The 24,598-nt window shown below is 42.7% G+C and overlaps 1 protein-coding gene across 1 annotated transcript in view; it reads left to right on the top strand.

Annotated features, from left to right (window-relative positions):
- The window catches only part of LOC124606965 (ATP-dependent translocase ABCB1-like), a 174,829-nt gene that overhangs the window by 66,371 nt on the left and 83,860 nt on the right, over positions 1-24,598 (top strand). Inside the window, exons 7-8 of the mRNA XM_047139102.1 lie at positions 775-1,071; positions 19,380-19,575. Of these exons, the coding sequence (XP_046995058.1) occupies positions 775-1,071; positions 19,380-19,575 (493 nt within the window). The remainder of the gene's footprint in view (positions 1-774; positions 1,072-19,379; positions 19,576-24,598) is intronic.

The following is a 24,598-nucleotide window of genomic DNA, read 5'->3' as shown; positions in this document are numbered from 1 at the left end:
AAAATGTGAAAACGACAATTTGGTTACACAAATGAAATATATGGATTTTTAAGGTACCACTATAATCTATCTTCAAAAAATATTGGCCGGATAACGATCAAACGTGTAAGATAGAGTAAGCTTTGTGTATTTCCTGACAACGTCGGACTAATCAGTTATATAGGAATTGACACTTTCGAAATCTAGCGCCATCCTGAACAAATTTCTGCAGAAACCTGTGTCCGCATCACTTCGTCATTGATGGCGCATTCCAGTATGGTACCCAATACAGTGGCTTGATGATTGTCCACCAGATTCGCCTGAGCTGCACCCAATGGAACACATCCATAACGGTATCGAGAGACCGTTCGAAGTCGGCAATTGTGGCCGAGCGGTTCTAGGCCCTTCAGTCCTGAACCGCGCTGCTGCTACGGTCGCAGGTTCGAATCCTGCCTCGGGCATGGATGTGTGTGATATCCTTAGGTTAGTTAGATTTAAGTAGTTCTAAGTCTAGGGGCTGATGACCTCAGATGTTAAGTCCCATAGTGCTTAGAGCCATTTGAACCATTTGACCGTTCCAAGACCGCAATCCACCGACCTGTAATTTTACGGGAATTGTGTAATCTGTGTGTAGGCATATAGTGCCTTATATCTGTGTCACGTAGGATCGCTGACGTATTATGTTACAACGTTGGCCTAACGCGCTATTAAACGGGTGGTCATAATGTATTCCCTAATCAGTCCATTTACCTAGTGTTATATAAAAACTGATTATAAAGCCTTCGATGTCCACAGGGACCTGACTAAACTGGAGGACGGCATCGGGGAGAAGGTGGCCATGTTCGTGATGTACCAGGTGAACGTCATCGGCGGAGTGTTGATGGCACTGGTTCGTGGCTGGGAGCTGGCGCTGGTGTGCCTCGTCTCCTTCCCACTGATCATCGCCTCCATCGTCACCACCGAGGTGATATCGTCGCGTCTCGTCCGGAAAGAGCTCCACGCTTACGGAAAGGCTGGAGGCATCGCAGAAGAGGTGCTCAGCGGCATCCGCACCGTTATCGCATTCGGTGGGCAGGACAAGGAGGATCAAAGGTGAGATGCACACTTCTTACTTAGAGAACACTCGTGGCATGGTGACTGTAGACGAATGTGCATTCAGTTATTACACTGTTCAATTGTGAATGTAGCTGTATGACGATATCATAAGCTCTACGGTTTCGTATATGCTGCCTTTCCTCCTTTTGTCTCATCAGAGAAAGTTATATGTACGCACTGAGACGTCTCAATACACCTCTACTATGAATGACTATGAAGGGCAGTTGAACGGAATGGACAGTGTCTTGAAAGGAGGGTATAAGGTCAACAAAAGCAAAACGAGGATAATGGACTGTAGTCGAATTAAGTCGGGTGATGCTGAGGGAATTAGATTAGGAAATGAGTCACTTAAAGTAGTAAACGAATTTTGCTATTTGGGGAGCAAAATAACTGGTTATTGTCGAAGTAGAAGGGACATAAAATGTAGACTGGCAAAGGCAAGGAAAGCGTTTCTGAAGAAGAGAAATTTGTTAACATCGAGTACAGATTTAAGTGTCAGGAAGTCGTTTCTGAAAGTATTTGTGTGGAGTGTAGCCATGTATGGAAGTGAAACATGGACGATAAATAGTTTGGACAAGAAGAGAATAGAAGCTTTCGAAATGTAGTGCTACGAAAGAATGCTGAAGATTAGATGGGTAGATCACATAACTAATGAGGAGATATTGATAGAATTGAGGAGAATAGGATCTTGTGCCACAACTTGACTAGAAGAAGGAATCGGTTGGTAGGACATGTTCTGAGGCATCAAGGGATCACCACTTTAGTACTGGAGGGCAGCGTGGAGGGTAAAAATCGTGGAGGGGGACCAAGAGATGAATACACTAAGCAGATTCAGAAGGATGAAGGCTGCAGTAGGTACTGTGAGATGAAGAAGCTTGCACAGGATAGAGTAGCATGGAGAACTGCATCAAAACAGTCTCACGACTGAAGACCACAACAACAACAACAGAAACGCCTGGGGAAATGGGGATTGAACATAATTCGCTAATGCACATTTAAATTAAAATTTATTAATGTTACAAGATTGCACATAAATAAGCAAACTCGAGGATTGCCCCCAAAACCAATTTCTAAACTGAGAGCACTGCAAGTCAAACGTTTAGGTACGATGAAATGTACAAAATATTCTTTACATAAATGAACATTTGAAGGTAAAATTACATAATATTAACGGTATAAGCTTTAAATAAAATCAGTCAGTCTTAAAAGCTTTTAGCAGTGGATGAAATAATGTACATAAACTCACAGTAGCACCCAAATTAACCGTAACTTGGCAAATCCCGAAACAAATAAACTAATTTAATGAATGTTTTAAGAAAAGGCATCTACAACAACAGTAATAAGAAATCTGAAGGTGAAAGTTTTACAAAATATTCTGATCAATTTCCTAGTGCTTCAAGCCGTTCGCACTGGGCGGCAGAACCCGAGACACTCCGCAAGAACATGGCCAAGCAGCCCAGTCTAACTGAGTCTTAAAGATTCACAAGGCTGTTATTACAGACATAATGAAACTAACTTGCCCAATAAAGAGACGCAACAAATATCTGAATCTCACCCTTTAGAAATTAGATTTAGGGATTAGCTGCACCCTTCCTTTATTAACACTTTGTTTTATAATATAAGAAAGGACAAGTAAAAATTCCTGCTACCATGTTATCTAACGGACAGCTACAGTAAGTTAAGACAATTTCGCTGCATTTGCAAGACGTTTTTGGTTGGAAAACCCACACTACTGGTCTTAAATAATCCCATTAATAGCTTAGCGATCCCAGGCTGGGCCAATCCCATAAGGGGGACCCGCAAGGAACTCAGGTAGAGCGTTAAAAATCACACCAAAACTTTTTACACTCTTCGCAACGAAAAAATTAGTGAATGTAAGGTCGTATACCCTTATCCACTTCTCTCATCAACGGCGCAGTAAACAGCAAGCATGTAATTAGAAGAAAGTTTTACCACGGGTATAAGAAAACTGATACTACTGAAATAAATATTACAAAAATAAAAGTTAAAAGATAAATCTTAAGATTTGAGTCATATCAACCTTGAATATAATTAATTAAATAAATAAACAAGCCCCTTGTAAAACAGAACAAGCGATTTAAATAGCGAGATGATAATTAGCGGGTATCTGATTCTCTCGGAGATCCGCCCAGTTAACGAGCATTGCCTAAGTCAGCACGCCTTACGAGACACTCATCTGGTATAACGTGTCGTAACTGCAGTTAGGACAACGCTGCTGCACTACTAAATGCAAAAAACCACTTCAAAATTTCTCACTGGATATTAATGGAGAAACGGTAAACATGCAGATTGCGGTGCCGTTACGGAACCTAGAGTGGACCTCTTCCACAGACGGCGGGTCGCGGCATCAGTCCCAGGCTTCGGTGGAAAAGGCCCCTCTTCCCGCTACACCACCAGCTACGCCGGAACGCGGCCCACTAGCCCATCGTCGAAAACACATTGCAAACCCCGGACCGCTAGGTGCAGCGCACGCCCCACGAGTTTTCCAGCTAAGTAACAGTTGTCTCGTCGGCGAACTGTCTGCGAGAGCGTCAGCTCGCTGAAGACTTCTTAGAGGCCGCCCTTGGACGTCCTCTAGACAAAGATAAGTGCTCACAGTGGCCTGATGCGGTAGGTCGATTCGTGACACGATTCTCATTTCTTATCAGCAAGTACAAGCAATTTCCTGCTGTAATACTAAAAATATTGTCTGACCACTATCTCGAAGTACGTTCTAGTCCATCATCCTACAAACGAAAGAAATATTTCACACACCTTTGTTACAAACAGAACTGATCTTTTCGAGAATGTCATCAGTTAGGACAGGATTAGTGACCATGATGATGATGAGACAAAGACAGAAAGGTCATAAGGATTGATTAGAGAGTACTGTTTGATGGCCTGACTATAAAGTTATTTAATACGGAGCGGTTGGGGTAAAAGCTGAAAGAAATTGTGAGCAGCGGGCTGGAAAATTGCGATCCAAATAAAATATAAGGAGGCAAAGACTCAAACTCGTTTACTGAGACCATTCAGAGATTATCAATACATGCAACCGTAACAAGAATCCTGCGTGAAGTCTACAATAATTTTTACTATTAGATTCTGGTGAAAGATCTATCGTAAATACCTATGTCATACGTAAGGTCAACGAACGGGTGCAAACCGACCATTTGATATCTCATAGATCTATCTGATGCTGATAGCACAGCAGAAATATTAAATTCCACATGTAAAATGCTATTCACGCATGAAAAAGATTCCGTACCAACGACTGGGAGCACTTGCCCACGAAAGCAAAGTTCTCGTGTTCCATTCCCCGTCTGGCATTCCATTTTAATCTGCCCGAAAGTTTCGAGCATTGCCCTGTTGAGAAACGTCACCACGATGCCTTCGAATGAGACGTAAAACACTTGAGGACACGGGATTTACTAACGGACGATGGTGTAGTCTGAGCTACCACAGTCACTACCGTAGTTAGCACAATGGACTCACATTTGGGAGAACGACGGTTCAAACCCGCGTCCTTTCACTTCCATGAATCACTTAAGGTAAGAGCTGGGATGGTTCTTTCGAAAGAGCACGGTCGATTCCCGTCTCCATCCTTCCGTTATCCGAGTTTGCGCTCTGTCTCCAATGACCTCGTTATCGACGGGACGTTTAACTCCAATCTCTTGGAGCGCGCGAGATAGGCGCACAATCTAAGGCGACTTGTCGCGGCCCGCGCGGCTCCCCCCGTCGGAGGTTCGATTCCTCTCTCGGGCATGGGTGTCTGTGTGGTCCTTAGTGTAAGTTAGTTTAAGTTAGATTAAGTAGTGCTGCTCCGTTTCAACACGCCCTCAGTTCCTGGGGACCGATGATCTCAGCAGTTTGGTCCCATAAGACCTTACCACAAGTATCGAAATCCTAATCTCCTGCCGGCCGCTGTGGCCGAGCGATTCTAGGCGCTTGAGTCCGGAACCGCGCTGCTGCTGCGGTCACAGGTTTCTAATCCTGCCTCGGGCATGGATGTGTGTGTGATGTCCTTATGTTAGTTAGGTTTAAGTAGTTCTAAGTCTAGCGGATTGATGACCTCAGATGATAAGTCCCATAGTGCTTAGAGGCATTTGAACCTAATCTCTTCCTCTTCTTCCTCCTCCACAATCACTACCAGCAGTGACGTCAAGTCATACCCGATGGCTCGTCACTCCATGACGCCATGAGTAACACCACTGTGGTCCACTGCTGGTAGCTGAGTGGTCAGCGCGACAGAATGTCAATCCTGAGGGCCCGGGTTCGATTCTCGGCTGGGTCAGAGATTTTCTCCGCTCAGGGACTGGGCTTTGTGTTGTCCGAATCATCATCATTTGCCCACGGTATAACGCACGGCTTTACGGACTGGGAAGGAGCGTCTGATCCCTGGCACGAATCTGCCCGGCGGACTTGTACCGAGGTCCGGTGAGCCGGACAGTCTGTGGATGGTTTTTAGGCGGTTTTTCATCTGCCTCGACGAATGTGGGCTGGTTCCTCTCATTCTGCCTCAGCTACACTATGTCGGCGATTGCTGCACAAACAAGTTCTCCATGTACACATACACCACCATTACTCTAGTACGCAAACGTAGAGGTTACACTGGTCTGGTGTGAGACGTTCCCTGGGGGACGGGGTCCACCGGCGCCCGAACCGCACAATAACCCTGAAAGAGCGGTTCGGTGTGGGGCGGCGGAGGGGTGAAGTGGACTGCAGTAGTCGTCATGGGGTTGTGGACCACTGCGGCTGCGGCGGGGACGGAGTCTCTCCGTCGTTTCTAGGCCCCCGGTTACCATACAATACAACACAACTGTGCCTCTGCAAAAGACCGGAAGGATTGCATTGCCAAATCGCGATTCATTGCTGAGAATGTGACGCGCTTCATCAGCAGTCCATGCTTCCCAGTCACGGCACCCCCCTATACGCTACACACGGGAGCCCAATTCCCTTGTGCCGGCTGCTGATAGTGTCTGACCGTAGGAGAGGGATGATACAGAACGTTGCAGGGAGTCCATTACTTTTTCCCAAATGGCAGCCGCAGCTGTGAAGTGAGCTACTGTGTGCTTGGTGCACAGTTCAGCGATCCTCCCATGTGGCGGTGAGATGTGGTCGACTGGAAGCTTGACGGAAAATAGGCCTGCTTTCACGTTCCCACGGAGTCCAACATCAGGGCGGTTCTGGAGCTGTAGTCCGGAACCGCGGGACTGCTACGGTCGCAGGTTCGAATCCTGCCTCGGGCATGGGTGTGTGTGATGTCCTTAGGTTAGTTAGGTTTCAGTAGTTCTAAGTTCTAGGGGACTTATGACCTAAGATGTTGAGTCCCATAGTGCTCAGAGCCATTTGAACCATTTTTTGAACCATCATCAGGCCACTGTCACTTCCAGGAGTCCCAAAATCTGCCGGTCAAATGGCGATCTGCAAATGAGTCTTTTTCAAACCCCATCACGTGCTGATAAAACTGACTCACACACCTACGCGGCAGGTGCGGTTAAAATGCCAAACTCCTTCATGGAGTACCTACAAGATGACTCGGGTGAAAAGCTCATGCTATTGTCATTGCTCGCTTTAGTGTAATCACTATTTTTTTTATAAGTGGTTAGTTGCCACAGAAAATTATTCCGTACAATATTATTGATGGAAATGTGCAAGATATGTTAGGAGGTCGTGTTGTTTGTTTCCAAGAAAAAGAAGCTGAACTTTTTTTGAGCAGCTCAGTAACACGCTGCTTCCAGTTCAAGTTTTCATCAGTATGTACACCCAAAAACTTGGAACACTCTATTCTGTTTAGTGACTCGTGTCCATTCGCTACATCAGTTGCTGGTATGATTCTAATTGTTGTACAGAACTGAATGTAGTCTGTTTTCTAAGAAATAAGGGAACGTCCATTTTCAGAGATACACTTAATAACTGAAAAACACCATTAACATGGTGTTCTGTTTATTTTCTCTGTAATGACATTTATTAAAATGGTGATATCGACTGCAAAGAAATATCATCTCTGCTTTATGGGTGTTAAGCGGAAGGCAGGTGGTGTAACGGAAGATGTTGAACTGCAACGAAAATACACGTATAGTGACATAGTCAGAAAGGAAAATTAGAAGCATAATGTCGGTTAAAACCTTTCATGAATTACGGTTTTAAAATGGGCAGTGATAATAACAGTATTGAATTTGTGTGTTGCAAACCGCAGAAAATATTCGTCGATACGCTCCATTTTCGGTCCCCCACAGACTGTCTTTAGAAGAGCATTTTTAATACCAACCCAAAATTCATAGTTGAGGTACGTCGTGTACTTCCTAATCGTGCGACAAGTGAATGATTTGTGTAGATATTCCTTGCAAATCTGTATTAGGTAAAGTAAAAAGGCACATTTCATGAAAATAAATGGTACCTCGCAGACGGGAACGTGATACGAGTAAAAATGTTTCTTGCCCGTTCTACGAACACACTGTGGTTTCTTCCAGGAAGTCGTAGAGACAAATCAATGTGTGAAAGTAATAAGGCAACGTCAGCGTACAGAACCGCTGTGTATCCCAGTGAGGTATATCGGGAAAGATAATTCACATACCGCTTAGAGGATTTTTATCGACACTAGTGGCAAAGTGCTATCTGATAGAGGAAGAAAAATGTTGTTACTATCCAGAGCCCCTGAAATGGCACTCTTTATCTAATACACCAAATGCTATAGATCATTTGAGAAAACTTAAGTTCTACTCTGGAATATGGTACAAAGTAAACAGATAAAAAATATCACGTTCTGACGTCAATAGCAGTTCACTACATTTTTACCGGAAAAGTTATATGCTTCGTGAAGGTACTGCACCCACTGTTCCTCAACCATTTGAACCTGAAACGTTGTAGGAAAACCGTTGGTATTCAGAACAGCTTCCAGTAGTCTCGGAATGGATAAATTCAGGATATTTATGGGTTACAAGAGAATTGTATACCATTCTTCCTGGAAAATGGTGGCAAATTTTGGTAATGATGGTGCAGGTGGACAGCGATCTGCACCATTCTCTCCAAAACAGTTCACAAAGGTTCCATTACAATGAGATCTGGTAATTGTGGTGGTCGGGAGTGATGCGACACTTTACCCTTCTGCTAACAGAACCAGTCCAGGCCAATGTGAGTTGCATGAGTCGGGGGCCCCTCGTCTTGAAGCACAGCATCACCACTGGTGACAAACACTGTGCCAGGAGCTGAAACTGATCAGCCGCAACGGTCACATTATCCTCGATCTTCCAACTATGCGACCCGTGGGATATCGCGATATGGCATCCCAAATCATCACCGAACGCCAGCCATATATCACTCTTGGGACGTAAACTCGGCCAGAAGTTGGAAACAGTGACCAAATGACATTCTTCCATTGCTCCACATGGTTTCGGCACCAAGTTTGTTTGCTATGGGCATTTGCATGACTGATGAGCGGTTTTGGAATTCCAGCCCGCTGTGCAGTCCCTGCTTATGATGCTCCTTACGTGTTGTTTTGCTGCTGACAGCGTTCGCGAGTACGCCATTCAGTTCTGCAGCTGCAGCTGCTGCTGCAGTGGCTTTTGCAGCTGTCGACCTCATGTTATCGTTACAGTCTCTTCAATGACTGTCATTCACGATCACTCGACAGACCCTTTCGTCCGCGTTGTGACTTACTGGATGAGGTTTTTCCCAAATAACGCCACAGAACATGTTCCTGAACATGACTGACACTTGCAACGTATTGAGGACACAGCACAGGTGTCGTTTATTGTCAACTACACCAGTGCAAATTGCAGGCTTGGCTAGCATCTGAATTTATGTTGAAGCATCAATTTTTGTCCACCCCACTTGTACATCCAGTATACCTTTCTACATAATCTCGACACATTGTTTCGTTAGCTCATAGAGACACATACGAGATGTGATTGTAAAATAACGGGACTGGTGCTGTCACAGAGTAAGTACGTATGCACCAAGGATGAAGAACCAATTGCTGTGAACTGTGAAGACTCCTCTGTCGAATAGGGCGCCTATGATGTCTGTAGGCAACCAGTGTGGCTGTAGCCTTCGTTTGTTTGTGAGTTGCTATTTCTGTTTTGCCGGAACAGTGATAATTGTAATAAAAAAGCAAGTAACTTCCGTGAAGTTTCACATTAAACTTGGAAAAACTGCTACTTTTACTCAAAGAAATTATGGCAAACCCTGTTTATCATGTACGCGAGTGTTACAGTGGTTCAAGCGTTTCCAAGAGGGCCGAAAGACGCTGCAGATGATTCACGCCATTCAACATCAAAAAACGGATAAAAATATCGAAAAAGTTGGTAATTTGATTCGATCTGACCGTCGGTTGAGTATTCGAGCTATTGCTGAAACTATAGAAATTGTCGTGGAATTCCTAAGGCATATTTTACGTAACGATTTCTACATGAGAAAAGCGTATGAGAAACTGGCGCCGAACTTCTCACGCTCGAACAAAAAGAAGCTCCAGAAAATGTTTGTACTCCAGGAATACCACTGGAAATGATCCTAATTTCTCGGAAACAGCTATAACATGTGGACTAATCTTGATTTTCCACTTCTGATCCACAGACCATCCAGTCCATGTATTGGAAGGGCCCCAGCTTTACCGTGCACGAAAACACCTCGAATGACCAAATCAAGATTCAAAGCGATATGTTTCTCTATATTCCTGGAAATGTGTATCTTCGCTGAGTTCCTGAAGGTCAAACTGCTAATCAGTATTACTACCTTGAGATTCTTCTCAACTAGGCGAGAGAAATAAGAAAAGAACGACCGGAATTGTGGAAGAACGAGTTATGGGTTCTGCATCCAGACAATGCTTTCTCATACGGCACTGCCAGTTAAGAGGTTTCTCGGAAAGTACAGCATTCCTGAGACCAACCACCTTATTCGCCTGACCTGGCACCGTCTGACTCTTATCTATTTCCCAAGATCAAATCTACATTAAAAGGAACAGGATTTCAGCCCGATGAAGCACCGAAAGAAAAACGTGACACACGTCATCAAGGAGCTCACAGAGGAAGACTTCCAGCACAGTTTCCATCAATGGAAAATTCGCATGGAGCGTTGTAGGAACGGAGAAGTGGAGTATACTGAGAGTCACAATAATCTTCGTTTTTTTTTTTTAAAAAAAATGATTTACACCAATACCTCCTTTATTTTATGGCCACACATATGCATAAATGATGGCTTATGTATTCCTTTTCTGCTACTCTCTAAGATAAGACTTACTTCGAGAAAAAAATTTCTTGACAATTAGTCGGCAAGGATTCAGAAAATATTGTTCTCGTGAAACACAACTAGCTCGTTATTCTCACGAAGTAATGAGTGCTATTGACAGGTTGTCACAAATTGATTCCACTTTTCTAGGTTTCTAAAAGGCTTTTGATAACGACCTTCACAAGCAGCTTCTAATCAGATTGCATTCTTTGGAGTATCTTCTCAGTTGCCCTGATGGAAACTCGCCGGCCGAAGTGGCCGAGCGGTTCTAGGCGCTTCAGTCTGGAACCGCGCGATCGCTACGATCGCAGGTTCGAATCCTTCCTCGGGCATGGATGTGTGTGATGTCCTTAGGTTAGTTAGGTTAAAGTAGTTCTAAGTTCTAGGGGACTGATGACCTCAGAAGTTAAGTCCCATAGTGCTCAGAGCCATTTGAACCAATTTTTGATGGAAACTCATCGAGTAAAACAGAACTGATATTTGCCATTCCGCAAGGAAATTTTATAGGCCCTCTACTGTAACTAATCTATAGCAACGGTTTAGCAGACAATCTGATCTGTCCTCTTAGACTGCAGATGATCTATGGTTTACCGTCCAATAAATTCATCACAAGATGAAAACCAATTGCAAAATGAATTACCCAATATACGTGTATGGTGCAAAAATTGGCAACTGACTCTAAATAATGAAAAGTGTGAGGTCATCCACGCCAATACTAAAAGAAATCCGTTAAATTTCGATTACATGATAAAGGATACACATCAAAAGGCTGTCAATCCAACTAAATACCTATGAATTACAGTTATGAACAACTTTAATGGGAACTGTCTCGTAGATAATGGTGGGGGGAAAACAAAACAAAGATTGCGTTTTATTGGCAAAAAACGTAGAATACGTACCAAGTCTACTAATGAGATTACACTACGCTTGTTCCTCGTTTTCTAGAGTACTGCTGTGCGGTATGGGATTCTTTCCAGGTAGTATTGACGGAGGACATCGAAAAAGTTCAAAGTTTGGCAGGACGTTTTGTGTTGCCGTGAAATATGGACGAGAGTGTCACAGTTACGATACTTGAGTTAGGGTATCAATCATTAAAGCAAAGGCATTTTTCGTTGCGGCGAGATTTTTTCACGAAATTTCAATCTCCAACATTCTTCTTCGAATGCTAAGATATTCTGTTGGCACGTATCTACGTAGGGAGAAAGGTTCATTGCAACAAAATAAGAGAAATCGGAGAGCGCAGGGAAAAATTTAAATGTTCTCTTTTCATTTGCGCTGTTTGAGAATGGAACAGTCCAGAAACAGTGGGAAAGTGGTTCGATTAACCGTCTGCCGGGCACATAATTGTGAAATGCAGCGTAGATGTAGACAGTCTCAGTCCGATGCTACTCTGGGACTATAAGGGCTAACAATTCTTGCTTAGTTACAGTGAAAGTAATCATTAATGAAAACAAATAGTATATTTTCAGGTTTCCAACGAGGAGGTGGTTTCGGAATTCCTGTAAAGCGTCATGAGCTAAACCGGCCCATACAATCAGTGGATAATCTCCAATGCGGCTACTGTGTAAGGGAAGTTGAAGCTGATTCGCTAGTGCACCTAGGCAGCCACATAAATATCAGGAAGAATTCGTGTTAACGGGTTTCGTGTAATGTATATGACTTACCTTCATGACAAACGCAATTTTCCACTACTTGCACATTCGACGTGAGAAGGGCTCCATAAATATCAAATAACAAATTTAAGTTCTAAAAACTGTTTCTTCAAGAGTACGTCTGCAATGCAGTGTCGTTTGGGTGTGGGACCTCGACGAGGGAAAAACGAGAGATAATAAATAGTAGCCTCGCAAATCTGCGAAATGAAGACGGATTACTAAAATAGGTAATAAAGTTAGTCGTTGGGAACCCCTAATCAGATGAAGAGATAGTTAGAAATGTGTTGCTGCATCCAAGAGTAACAAATAACGTGAGTCAGGATCGAAGTATGAATGAAATACGTGTTGGATACAGACGGAGTTATGCATCACATGATTTTGGGGTCATTGAATCTGGCGTGAAAATTCTTTATCGTTTGTCTGTTTCAAATCCTTGCAAATTGGCTGAATGTTCCAGTTGACCGCATGAAGACAAAGCGGAGTTTCCGAAACGCTTCGCGATTAATAGAACCGCAGCGCCGTCCACTTAGTAGCTGTCCCCCTCCTCCCCCACCCCGCCCCCATTTTTTTAATGCGTTTACTTCTCTACCTCGAAGACGTTGTAGAGTCGAGTATCTTTAACCGAATACGAGACGAGCTTGTAGTGGAATTTCCGTTTGGGAATATTTGGGACAGTATTTCAAATTGTGTCGTTTCTCTTACAACAAAAAGAGACCTTTTGTAAATCTAGGTTGCAATTGGAGGGTAGGAGCTGCTTGTAATATATTTCTAGGAACGTTACCCCTTGATCTAGGGATATGAATGGGTGGAACCACGCCTTGCTTAAATTTTGAATAAAGATCATCAGCAACGACGTCCGAAGAGTTTCGGCATAAAGAGTCAGTCTCATTCTGCCAACGTCCTTGTCAAAGAAGGTGGAGGAGCGGAATTGAGGAGGAAATTAGTGTTTAATATTCTGTCGACAACGATGTCACTAGAGACGGAGCTGTAAAGCGATTTAGGGTAATCACGGGAAACCAAAATCAGGATGATTGGACGCAGGTCCACTGTCATCCTCCAGAATGCGAGTCCACTGTGCTTACTACTGCGCTACTCCGCTCGGTAGGAGCGGACTGAAGTTTAGGGCACTCTCTTGCCATTCTGACGGAAAACTGCTCCTAAAAGAGGGACGATTCAATTGTGGTCAAAGGCATAACGATGCAGAGGGCACTGGAAACCAATGCAATAAAGACACATGATGTTTATCCACAGGGCATGTGGCCTGTAATTGATAAAGTATAATGATTTCTCTTCATTGGGAAAAGATTCCTGACTAGACCTCATCTGAATCTCCTGGAGGGGACTGTCAAGGAGGAGAAAACCGACGAAAAAATAATGTTCTATGAGTCGGGGCGTGAAATGTCAGGAGCTTGAAACACTCCGTGAAGCAGGACAATCTGAAAAGGGAAATGCAATGGCTCAGTCTAGTAGGTATAGTAGGGGTCAGTGAAGAGAAATGGAAAAAAAACACACTGATTATAGGTTACTATCAAAAGCAGCAGAAAATGGTAAAACGAAGTAGGATTTGTTATGAATATCAAGGTAGGACAGAGAGTGAGCTACTGTGAGCAGTTCAGTGATAGGGCTGTTTTCATTAGTTTCTATAGCAAACAAGTGCCGACAGGAATACTTCAGGTATACTAGTACACGTCAATGCCATACGAGTTCCGCGCCAGTGCCGCAAGCAGCAGATAAAGATATAGAGAAAGTATACGAGGATAATGAACGAGTAATTCCGCCTGTAAAGGGAGAACGCAAATGTAATAGTCATGGGGGATTGGAACGCGATTGTAGGAGAACGAACGAAGAGAATTTGGCCTAGGCAATAGGAATATGAGAGAGGAGAAAGTCTGCAATAAAGTTGAGGTAATAGTAGCGAATACTCTGTTCAAGAATCACAAGAGGAGGAGGTATACTTGGAAAAGGCCGGGAGCTACGGAAAGATTTCAGTTAGATTACACCATGGTCAGGCAGAGTTTCCGAAATCAGATATTGAACTGAAAGGCGTACCCAGCAGCAGATATAGACTCAGACCACAATTTAGCAATGATTAAGAGTAGGCTGAATTTTAAAAAAACTAGTCAGGAAAATTCAATGCGCAAAGAAGGGGGATACGGAAATATTAAGCCGTGAAGAGATCTGTTTGAGATTCCTTGAGGGTGTAGATATTGCGATAATGAATCGATTAGTAGGCATCTCACTTGAAGAGAAATGGCCATCTCTGAAGGGTAATCACAGAAGGTGGAAAGTACAAGTAATGCAGCTACGAGGAAACCATGATTAACAGAAGAAATACTTCAGCTGATCAACGGAAGAAGGAAGTACAGGGAAATTCAAGAATACAGAAATACAAGTCACGTAGGAATTAACTAAATAGGAAGTTTAGAGAAGCTAAGTCGAAGTGATGGCATGAAAATGTGAAGAAATCAAAAAAGAAATGACTGTCGGAAGAAGTGACTCAGCATACAGAACAGTCAAAACAACCTTCGGTGGAGGTTCGAATCCTCCCTAGGGCATGGGTGTGTGTGTTTGTCCTTAGGATAATATAGGTTAAGTAGTGTGTAAGGTTAGGGACTGATGACCTTAGCAGTTAAGTCTCATAAGATTTCACACACATTTGTACATTTTTGAACGACCTTCGGTGCAATTAAAAGCAACGAGGGTAACATTACAGTGCAATGGGAATTCACACTGTCACACCCAGAGAGATCGGATATCTAGAAAGAGTACATTGAAGACCAATGTGAGTCGGAGGACTAATATGATAAGAATTTAAAAGAGCTTTGGAAGACTTGAGATCAAGTAAGAATAGCTAACATTGGGCCGGAATTTCTAAAATCATTTGGGGAGGTAGGAACAAGTCGACTATTCACGTTGGTGTATAGAATGTACGACAGCGGCGAGATTAGACCATCAGACTTTCTAAAACCATCATCCACATAGTTCTGAAGATGGTAAAAGCCGAAATGTGTGAAAATCATTGCACAATCAGCTGACCAGTTCAAGCATCCAACTTGCTGAAGAAAATAATATACAAAAGGATAACCCCAGAGGAGCAGTTCTGATGCGGCTGAAGCACGATTGAAGAAAAATCAAGACATATTCATAGGGTTTGTCGACCTGGAAAAAGCATTCGACAAAGTAAAATGGTGAAGTTAGAAATTCTGATGAAAATAGGAATGAGCTAAAGGGAAAGACGGATGAGATACAATATATACCAGAGCCAATAGAGAACAATAATATAGAAAAACCAAGATAGAAATATTTGGATTAAAGAAAATTGTAGGACAGGGATGCTGTCTTTCGGCCCTGCTGTTCAGTCTGCATCTCGACGAAGCAAGAGTGAGATTAAAATTTAGGGTGAAAGGATATCAATCATAAGACATTGGTATCCGCAGTGAAGGTGAAGAAGAATACAGGATCTGCTGAACAGGAGCGAAAGTCAGGTGAGTACAGAATATGTGCGGAGAACAAACCGAAAAAAGGCGAAAGTAATGAGCAGTAGCAGAAATGAGAATAGCGAGCAGCTCAACAGCAGATCTAGTGATCACGAAGTGGGAGAAATTAAGGATTTCTGCTACCTTCGAAGCAAAATACCCACAATGAATGAGAGAAGGAAAGCTTAAAAGAAGACCAGAACAGGCAAAAAAGGCATCCCTGGCCAAAAGAAGTCTGCTAGTAACCAACATAGGTCTTAATTTGGGGAAGAAATTTCTTACAATGTACGTCTGAAGCGTAGCATTTTATGGTAAAGAGTCATGGACTATGAGAAAACTGGAATAGAAAAAAATCAAAGCGTGTGAGATATGGTATTACCGAGGAATGTTGAAATGACTGATAAGGTAAGGAATTGGGAGGTTTTTCGCAGGATAGGTGAAGAAAGGAACATATGGAAAATACTGACACGAAGAAAGGACTGGGTGAAAGAGCACGTATTAAGACATCAGGGAATAACTTTCTTGGTACGAGAGGTAGCTGCAGAGCGTAAGAACTGTAACAAACAATTGAGGACGTAGGTTGCAGTGCTGTTCTGAGTTGAAGATTTTGCCGCTTGAGAGGAATTTGTAGCTGACCAGCATCAAAACAGTCAGAAGGCTGATGACTGCTTAGTCCAGTTTACACTCGAGGCAAAAGACTTTTGAAAAGACTTCATAATACATAAATTTATATTAGATGTTTATAAATTTCGCATTTTCAGAAACTCTTTCCTTGCTATAGCATGTCTGCATTTTTCTTTCAACTTCGGCGGCAGTCAATTTACTGCACAAATGACAAAACTCATCAACTTCTTTTAGTGACTCATTTTCTAGTCTAATTCTCTCAGCATCGCGTGATTTAATTCGGCTACATTCCATAACTCTTTTTTCGCTTGTACTCTTACAATATTTCTTAAAGATCACCTGCCCTCTCCTCATATTTATGTATTCAATTTGCATGTATACTTTAGAGCAGCTTATTTTCATCGTATTTTGGATGACAAATCCTATGTCATTGTCAGATGATCACTGAATTATGTCTTCTCCCAATTACAGGTTCCCTTTCATATCCTTCGACACTTGTAGCTGCAGTCCGCCCACGGTAGCTGAGTAGATAGCTGGCACGGTAGCTCAGCGTGTTCAGTCAGAGGGTTAGCTGCCATCTGTAATAAAAAAAACTGAGTTAATCGATCAACAACGAACTTAAACGGATGTCTTACGACGTCCCCCCGAGCAGATGCAACGAACAAAAGCGAGCAAAATGAGAAGTGGTCAGAGCAACAGACTGTGAATCTTGAGGGCCCGGGTTCGATTCGCGGCTGGGTCGGAGATTTTCTCCGCTCAGGGACTGGGTGTTGTGTTGTCCTAATCATCATCATTTCATCCTCATCGACGCGCAAGTCGCCGAAGTGGCGTCAAATCGAAAGACTTGCACCAGGCGAGCGGTCTACCCGACGGGAGGCCTTCGTCACACGCCATTATTATATTTACTTGTAGCTGCAGTTTGGTTTCCGTACAAATTGTAAATAACCTTTCGCTCTTTGTATTTTACCTCAGCTGGGTTCAAAATTTAAAAGAATGTAGTCAGGTCAATGTTGTATAAAACTTTCTGTAAATCTACAAATGCTTTAAACCAGAGATAGTCAACCTTTTTTACCTACGACCCACTTTTGCGTCTACGTCACTTGTAAAACTTCCCCGCCCCCCCCCCCTGACACACACACACACACACACTGGTCCACAGCAAATTAGGAATGTAACTTTATTTTATTAAAGTTATAATGCAGAGTTACAGCAAATTAAGCCATATAATAATAATTACTTAATGAAAACTATATCAAAATTTTATGAAAACCTAATGAAAATTTTTCATACCGTGGAAACTCTAGGTAAGGATATCAACAATGTAGGAAAAGGCAGATTGTTACTTATCGTAAAGAAGACACGTGAAGTTTGCAGAGAGGCACAGTTATGAAAGTTTCTTTTAATAGTGCCTGTCTGCAACTTGATGTGTCTTCTTTACGGTAAGTAGCAATCTATCTTTTTCTACATTGTTGATGAAAATTTTTAAAATCCCTACCGCTTGCTGCCTACTACCTACCATGAACCTGGAACACCCACCAGTGAACGGTGGGGACCAGGTTGGTTACCGCTGTTCTGAACGTATGTTTGTCTTTCTCAAAAATTCCAAATGAAGGTCGTCCACTTTAGGGGCTTTGTTTATACTTAGATCTTTTAGTGCTCTGTCAAATTCTTCTCGCAGTATTTCCAATCTCGTATTCATCTACTTACTCACCTTTTACAATTAAAAAAAAAAGGTGGGGGGGGGGGGGGGGAGGGAGGAAGATTAGTGTTCAACGTCCCATCGATAACGAGGTCATTAGAGTAAACGTTCTGATTAGGTAAGTTTGAGGAAGGAAATCAAACGTGCACTTCCAAAGAATCAAGCTTGCATTTGCCTTAAGCGATCACTGAAAACCTAAATTGGATGGTCTGAAGGGGATTCGAACCGTCTTACACCCGAATGCGACTCCAGTCTGCTTACCGCACCGTCACCCCATTCGCTCCCTCTTTCAGTAATATTGTTCTTAAATTTGTTTCCCTTACATACACTCTCTAGATAGTTCTTTCCCTTTTCAGGTTTCCCTTCCTTGCTTAGTACTGGCTTCCTGTGTGGACGCTGGTTATTCTATTTTCCCCAAAATAAACTTCAGCTTTCCTGTTGGTGGAATCTACCCATATCCTAATTATGCACGGTTTGACATCCTTCCATTTGCCCTCTAACCATTTCCACTTAACCATTTTGCATTTTCCATCAATTCAGTTTTTTAAGCGAGTGTATTCCCTTTCGCCTGCTTCATTTACAGGGTGTTTCAAAAATGACCGGTATATTTGAAACGGCAATAAAAACTAAACGAGCAGCGATAGAAATACACCGTTTGTTGCAATATGCTTGGGACAACAGTACGTTTTCAGGCAGACAAACTTTCGAAATTACAGTAGTTGCAACGTCTCGCGGTTCCGGACCGCAGCGCCTAGAGCCGCGTGGTGTCCGTGGTGAGAGGTAATGCCTGAGATTTGGTGTACCAGCAACACTCCTGACACTGTGGATCTCGGAAAATTGAATTCCCTAATGATTACCAGGCAACGGCCTTGTAGCAGTGGATGCACCGGTTCCCGTGAGATCACCGAAGTTAAGCGATGTTGGGCGTGGCCGGCACTTGGATGGGTGACCATCCAGCCGCCATGCGCTGTTGCCATTTCTCGGCGTGCACTCAGCCTCGTGATGCCAATTGAGGAGCTACTCGACCAAATAGTAGTGCTGACTCCACGCCCCTCCTATCCGCATCTTGCTCTGAGGATGACACGGCGGTCGGATGGTCCCGGTGGGCCACTCGTGGCCTGACGACGGAGTGTTTTTTTTAATGATTTCCGAAATAAAATGTCTCTTTCGTCTAGCTCCAGCTACCATTCCGCGATGAAAGGCTCTTAATTTCCGTCGTGCGTCCATAATCACGTCGGGAATCTTTTCCGATAAATCACGCTAGTAAAATGACAGCTCCGCCAATGCACTGCCCTTTTACCCCTTGTGTACTCTATACTACCGCAATCTGAAGAAGTGCGTATGGGTATTCCATGACTTTCGTCACGTCATTGTATATCACATTGGAGTGGCCATTCTCACTATAAGTAAGCACACCTAGAGCTTTAGTTAAGACGGAACACTATTTAAATCTTATGATAAAATTTGAAAACGTTCGTTCAGGAAATGTCGAATAGAGCAGGGCTTAATATCCCCCCTATTCTTTATGTACACTTCCATATCGCAGAGGCACGGAACGATGGAAGCGGCTTGACTTTGCACTGAAAATTTAAATGTGAGAATAAATTATGTTTCACTCATTTTCGGCAGGTACAACAAGAAACTGGAGGCGGCGATGAAGTTCAGCGTGAAGAGGAACATGATCAACGGGTTCGGCAATGCCGTCCAGTGGTTCTGCGCTTTCGCCAGCTACGGGCTCGCTTTCTGGTACGGTGTGGGCCTCATCCTCAGGGACAGGGACTACCCAGAGAGCGAGAGGCAATACGACGCAGCCACCATGCTTACGGTGCGTACCCGCCCACCGGTTGAAATCTGGGTATTCTACGATAAGCGTCCAATGTATAACGCAACAGGTTAGTTTTATACAGGATTTCAATATACCAAATTGTTTCCCACTCCTTTGGCTACAAAACCCTAGTTTTAACAAATCTCCGTTCAATGCTACGGCTTTCGCCACCTTGCTAGAAGGGCCTGTATGCCTCATGGTACGACTCTATTGGTCGACGACGGAGCTTGCTGCACCCGCATACTGGTTCCGGCGGAGTGCAGCCTTCATTGGGCCAAACAGATGGAAGTCGGGGAGTTGGACTATACGGTGGATGGCGAAAGACAGTCCGAAGTTTGGTCAGCTTTTCTTGGGTGGCCTTGCATTATAGTGGAGAAGTTCGTTTGCATTTTTGTGGCGACATACATGCTGAAGTCGTCTCTTCAGTTTCCTGAGGGTAACACAGTACACTTCAGAGTTGATCCTTGTTACGAGGGTGTCACCACCACCAACAGACACGTCCAGCTGCACCGTGACATGTTTGATTGTAATGTTGCGAACGTTCCAAGGTTAGGGTAGTCATAGCTGTGTGCGGACGGCCGACACGCGGGAGATCGGACAGGTTTGTGCGACGTTGTTACGACGATGGCAGACTCCTCACCCAACGACTCACCATGCTTTTGTTCACTACCAGGTCCCCGTAGACATTCTGCAAGCACATATGAATATCTGTGATGCTCTTTTTCCGTCAAAAGAAACTCATTGACAACTCTCTGCTTGGAACGCATCTCCGTTACAGACGCCATTTTGAAGGTGCCGCCACCTGTCGGAACTTCAGGAAACTATAGGAGATGAAGCAGAAATATTCCCCGATGTCCCACAACAAATTATGCATTTTTTCAGTCGAAATTGGCTGAGAAAAAATGGGTTACATTACTTACCGAACATACCTCTTACTGCTTAGAGTTCAGTAGGACGAATACATCTGTCACATTCTATATTATAGTTTGAGAACGTTTTCGAACATTAGGTTCGTCATTTAGCGAACTGAAGTGACTAATATCCTTTAAAAATTATCGGGAAATTTTTATCTGAAGTAGATACACACTTTTTACTCGAACTATACACTTGATATTTATCTTTCGTAACTATGGGCTATTGCTATACCTAAGTCAGTATGAATATTTTGGTAACTACTTAGAATTATTTACATTTTGGAAGTCGTAATGCATGACCTATACATGAATTTGGGTTCGAAATGACTTTTTCCCACAGGGAACGTTTTATGATTTTAAATCACTGAACACATTAATCCATGATAGCTTACTGTAGTCGTAGCACATTTATTGACAGAAATCGCGCTCCGTTCACATTCGTTAGACAGAAGCTCAATACTAGGAAGTACCTAAAACGAAAGTTTTTAGATTTTTTACTCCTTATCTCTCGCTGAATTTTAACAAATAAACCGGTATCCACCTAGAGTGTGTCATGTATGTTGTTAAGTAACTAAAATACAAAAACAACTTTCGGGAATAAATAGAACATTCGAGCTAGAAAACTTTTTATTTTCCTGCATGGATGCCGGAACTAAACCCATCTTCGAAAAAAAAGACATACCAGGAAATAGCACTGAACCTTTTTTCTGTAATTTCGCTGTTCTTCATTTTGTATAATGATCTCGAACCTAGTTTGTCGGTAAAATTATAGCTAGAAATTTTAAGAACATTCGGACCCGAAACAACATATTGTTAATGTTACATAGGGTCCAGAACTAGTGGACTATTTCTGCTAGGGAGGCAGGCTTCTCAAATGTATCCGTTTACTTTACGAAATCATAAGAGAAGAATGTGTTCTGTGTTCCTTATTCTACACTGAATTCTGAAGACCATACCCTGACTCTGGACTACAGGGGCCGATGACACATGTTAATTTCGCACTGAATGACGAAATAGTTTCGAGATGTCACTACCTATGTTTCTGGATAAACTTGTTACTAATCATCGTCAACTATCGGTTCGCATGCAACAGCATGCGCTAACTAAGATGTTTCACAACGTAGCGCGTTACAGCGTGATTTTTCCAGGGCTCAGATTCTATTGGTGACAGAAAACGAAGGGTCAAGCGTCTTGGACAGGCTTTGAGCTAGGGATCATTTCTATACACAACATAAGGATAGTCTCACTGTGACTATCCTGTAGAACAGGATCAAAGTTTGAATATTAGAAACTTCCTCTAGCTTAGGAAAATTTGACAAATCACTTGATTCTTTTTGCATTAGGCATGCTCCACGGCGTACCTTAATGGGTTTATAGAGACACCATTTAGCTCATGGACGTTTCCAGAGAAAAGCTAAAAAGTGTGTTCTAGAGAAAACCAGAGAAGTGTGGTTTTTGGTTACCAAAACTGAGCAGCGGATCCCAGGACTTTTATGATCAGCGAATGGCTGAAATTTTTACGATATATTCCTTAGATCCCGATCTCGAACAGACTTATCCTTTCCTTGTTATCTTTATCGGTTTCCGAGATACAGAGGTTGAAAGTTATCCTACTTGCACACGTAAAATATGCACTTAATATCCGGTGTGAGGCGAAAGGATAGTTTAGAAAGAGACGTAGTTCGGAGAAATATGATGTGAAATGCCGCCGTTAGTAATAGAAGGGTTCTGGGAATTCAACGTTAAAATACTAAAAAACATGCAAGTAAAATCCTGTCTGAGGTGTAAAATTAATTTTCCATTATTTCAATTTTACGTAAGTAAAGTGTCTAAATGTTAGCGACTCATAAAGCTATTTTCATATGAATGACATGCCGTGCTGTGGCAGGGAAGAAAGGGATCCAGTGATAAAATGCACCTATCTGAGTACAAAAAAGGCTGTTTTAAAAGACTGACTCAGAACTGGGATACCAGCTGCCCCATTCTGCCTGACTAATCACATTTAAAAATTATTTTGGCATGCTAATGTGTATAAATACTGGAAGATAGTGGCATAGTAAGAGTTTGGAAGACAATGGCAATGTGAGAGAAAAAGAGGAATAAAGTGACAGTGGAAGATAGTTAATAGATAATGGAAACTGTTTGGATTTTGCTGATCTTCTGGCACTAATTGCAAATAATATTGACGAAGCTAAGGTTCAAGTGTCCAGCATACAATCAATTGCCGCTAAGACTGGCCTAAAAATAGCATTTAACCAAACTGAATTGATCACAAACATCAAACACGTTCCTCCTCATATTGAAATACAACAAGAGAAAATCAAGCAGTCGAGAAATTTAAATATCTTGGAGATGTAATTGCAGCTGACGGTTCAGAAAATGCAGTTGTAGATAGTAGGTGTTATAAACTAGGAGGTGCTTTTCATCTGTGCAAAGACTTATACAAAAGCAAGAGTCTGTGTTTAAACCTAAAACTTTGTCATTATAACACTGTAATTAGATCATCAGCTTTTTATACCTCAGAATGTTTAAACATGACGAAGAAAGAACCACTACGAAAACTTGAAATAAAAGACCGGAAAATTTTGAATAAAATCCTTGGCCTTATCAAAGAAAACGGAGAATTCCGCCGAAGACACAACTGTGAATTATACAAACATAGAGAAGACATTGTTACGAGCATGAGGAAGCGTAGAATGATGTTTTTTGGTCATCTGGAAAGAATGAACCCGCAAAGACTTACTCATAGCATACATTCACCAATTTCAAAAACAAAATCGTATCCAAAATGGGCAAGCCAAGTTAAAAAGGATTTACAGGAAGCTGAAATTTCATTTGATGACATTCAGGATCGAGAAGTTTTCAGAGAAAAAGTCAAAATTACTAAAAACTTTATTTTGCTTACTACGCCACTTCCACGTCCTGCCTGCAAATGGTCAAAACAGAGAAAAGAAGCACAGTCAGCCAATATGAAAATCTACTGGCAAAAGAGGAAAACACTATCAGGTAAGAGATAAAAATCTTCGTGGTCCATAGCAGGCCGAAATGACAGCAAAAAAGAAAGTGACAGAGCAGTGCTAGGAAAAGAGTGGTGTTGACAGTGACAGTGTGAGAGGAGTAAAGAGAAGGTGAAATTGGAATTGGGTGAGAGCCAATGATAATGTGAGAGTCTTTGACAACGACAATGTGGAATAGTGACAGTGAGAAGATACAGGATCAGTGAGAAGGAAGGAATGAGATAGTAGCAGGAAGAGGGAGACAGGAGCTGTGAGAGAAGACGGTAATAGTAGGACAGAAAGAAGCAGACTGTAGCTGTGAGGGAGTGACACTATGACAGTGAGACACAAAGACAGAATCATAATGAGTTCTGCTGAATAAGTGAGTGAGAACAAGAAAGTGAGAGTGGATGAGTGTCAGCCACTTGCAGCAATGGACTAGTGGATGAGAGTGAGCTACGGTTAGAAGAGGTCGTGCGGGCGAGTGGGAGGCGAATTGCATGTTGAAGAGATCGCAAATGTGTTCGCAATTCAAATCATTTGGGAAAATTTTTATACTTACTGAGGAAGGTAAAGTGTTTCAGCTGGTACCCCACTTTTCAGTCAGAGTCTTTTAAAATATGAGCATATTTGTGTTTTTGTAGGAGCATTTTTCGCTGACATATCCTGGTTTTCTTCAAAATGGTACTGAATGTTGAAGAGCAGCGTGTTTCGTAACTGGTTCGTGTAGTACCCGCGAAAGAGACCCAGAGATGCGTAGCCAACTCCAGTGGCAGGCTCTGGAACCACAGGCGTGTTGCATCACAGCGTACGTTCCCAGAACAGTCAACCTGTATTTTTATCCCCCCTGTGTATTATCGCGCCAAAGTACCGTGAAGAAAACTCTCACACTGAGGCTTACCATCAGCTGTTCTTCGCACAGATCATTCGTAACTGAAAAAGGAAGGGGTGGCAGTGGCACGCTGTGTTTCATCGTAAGGTGGTCTGTAGTTGCGGATTCGATTTGGAGATTTTATTCTTTTCCTGAGGGGGTAGGGGGTGGGGGGGGAGGGGGAGGGGCGCACACCATGCTCCTCAGTTCCTTACTGGATATGTACTTGAATTCTTTCCGCA

The sequence above is a fragment of the Schistocerca americana genome, chromosome 3, assembly GCF_021461395.2.
Source record: "Schistocerca americana isolate TAMUIC-IGC-003095 chromosome 3, iqSchAmer2.1, whole genome shotgun sequence".
NCBI lineage: Eukaryota > Metazoa > Arthropoda > Insecta > Orthoptera > Acrididae > Schistocerca > Schistocerca americana.
This window is presented reverse-complemented; position numbering and strand designations above follow the sequence as displayed.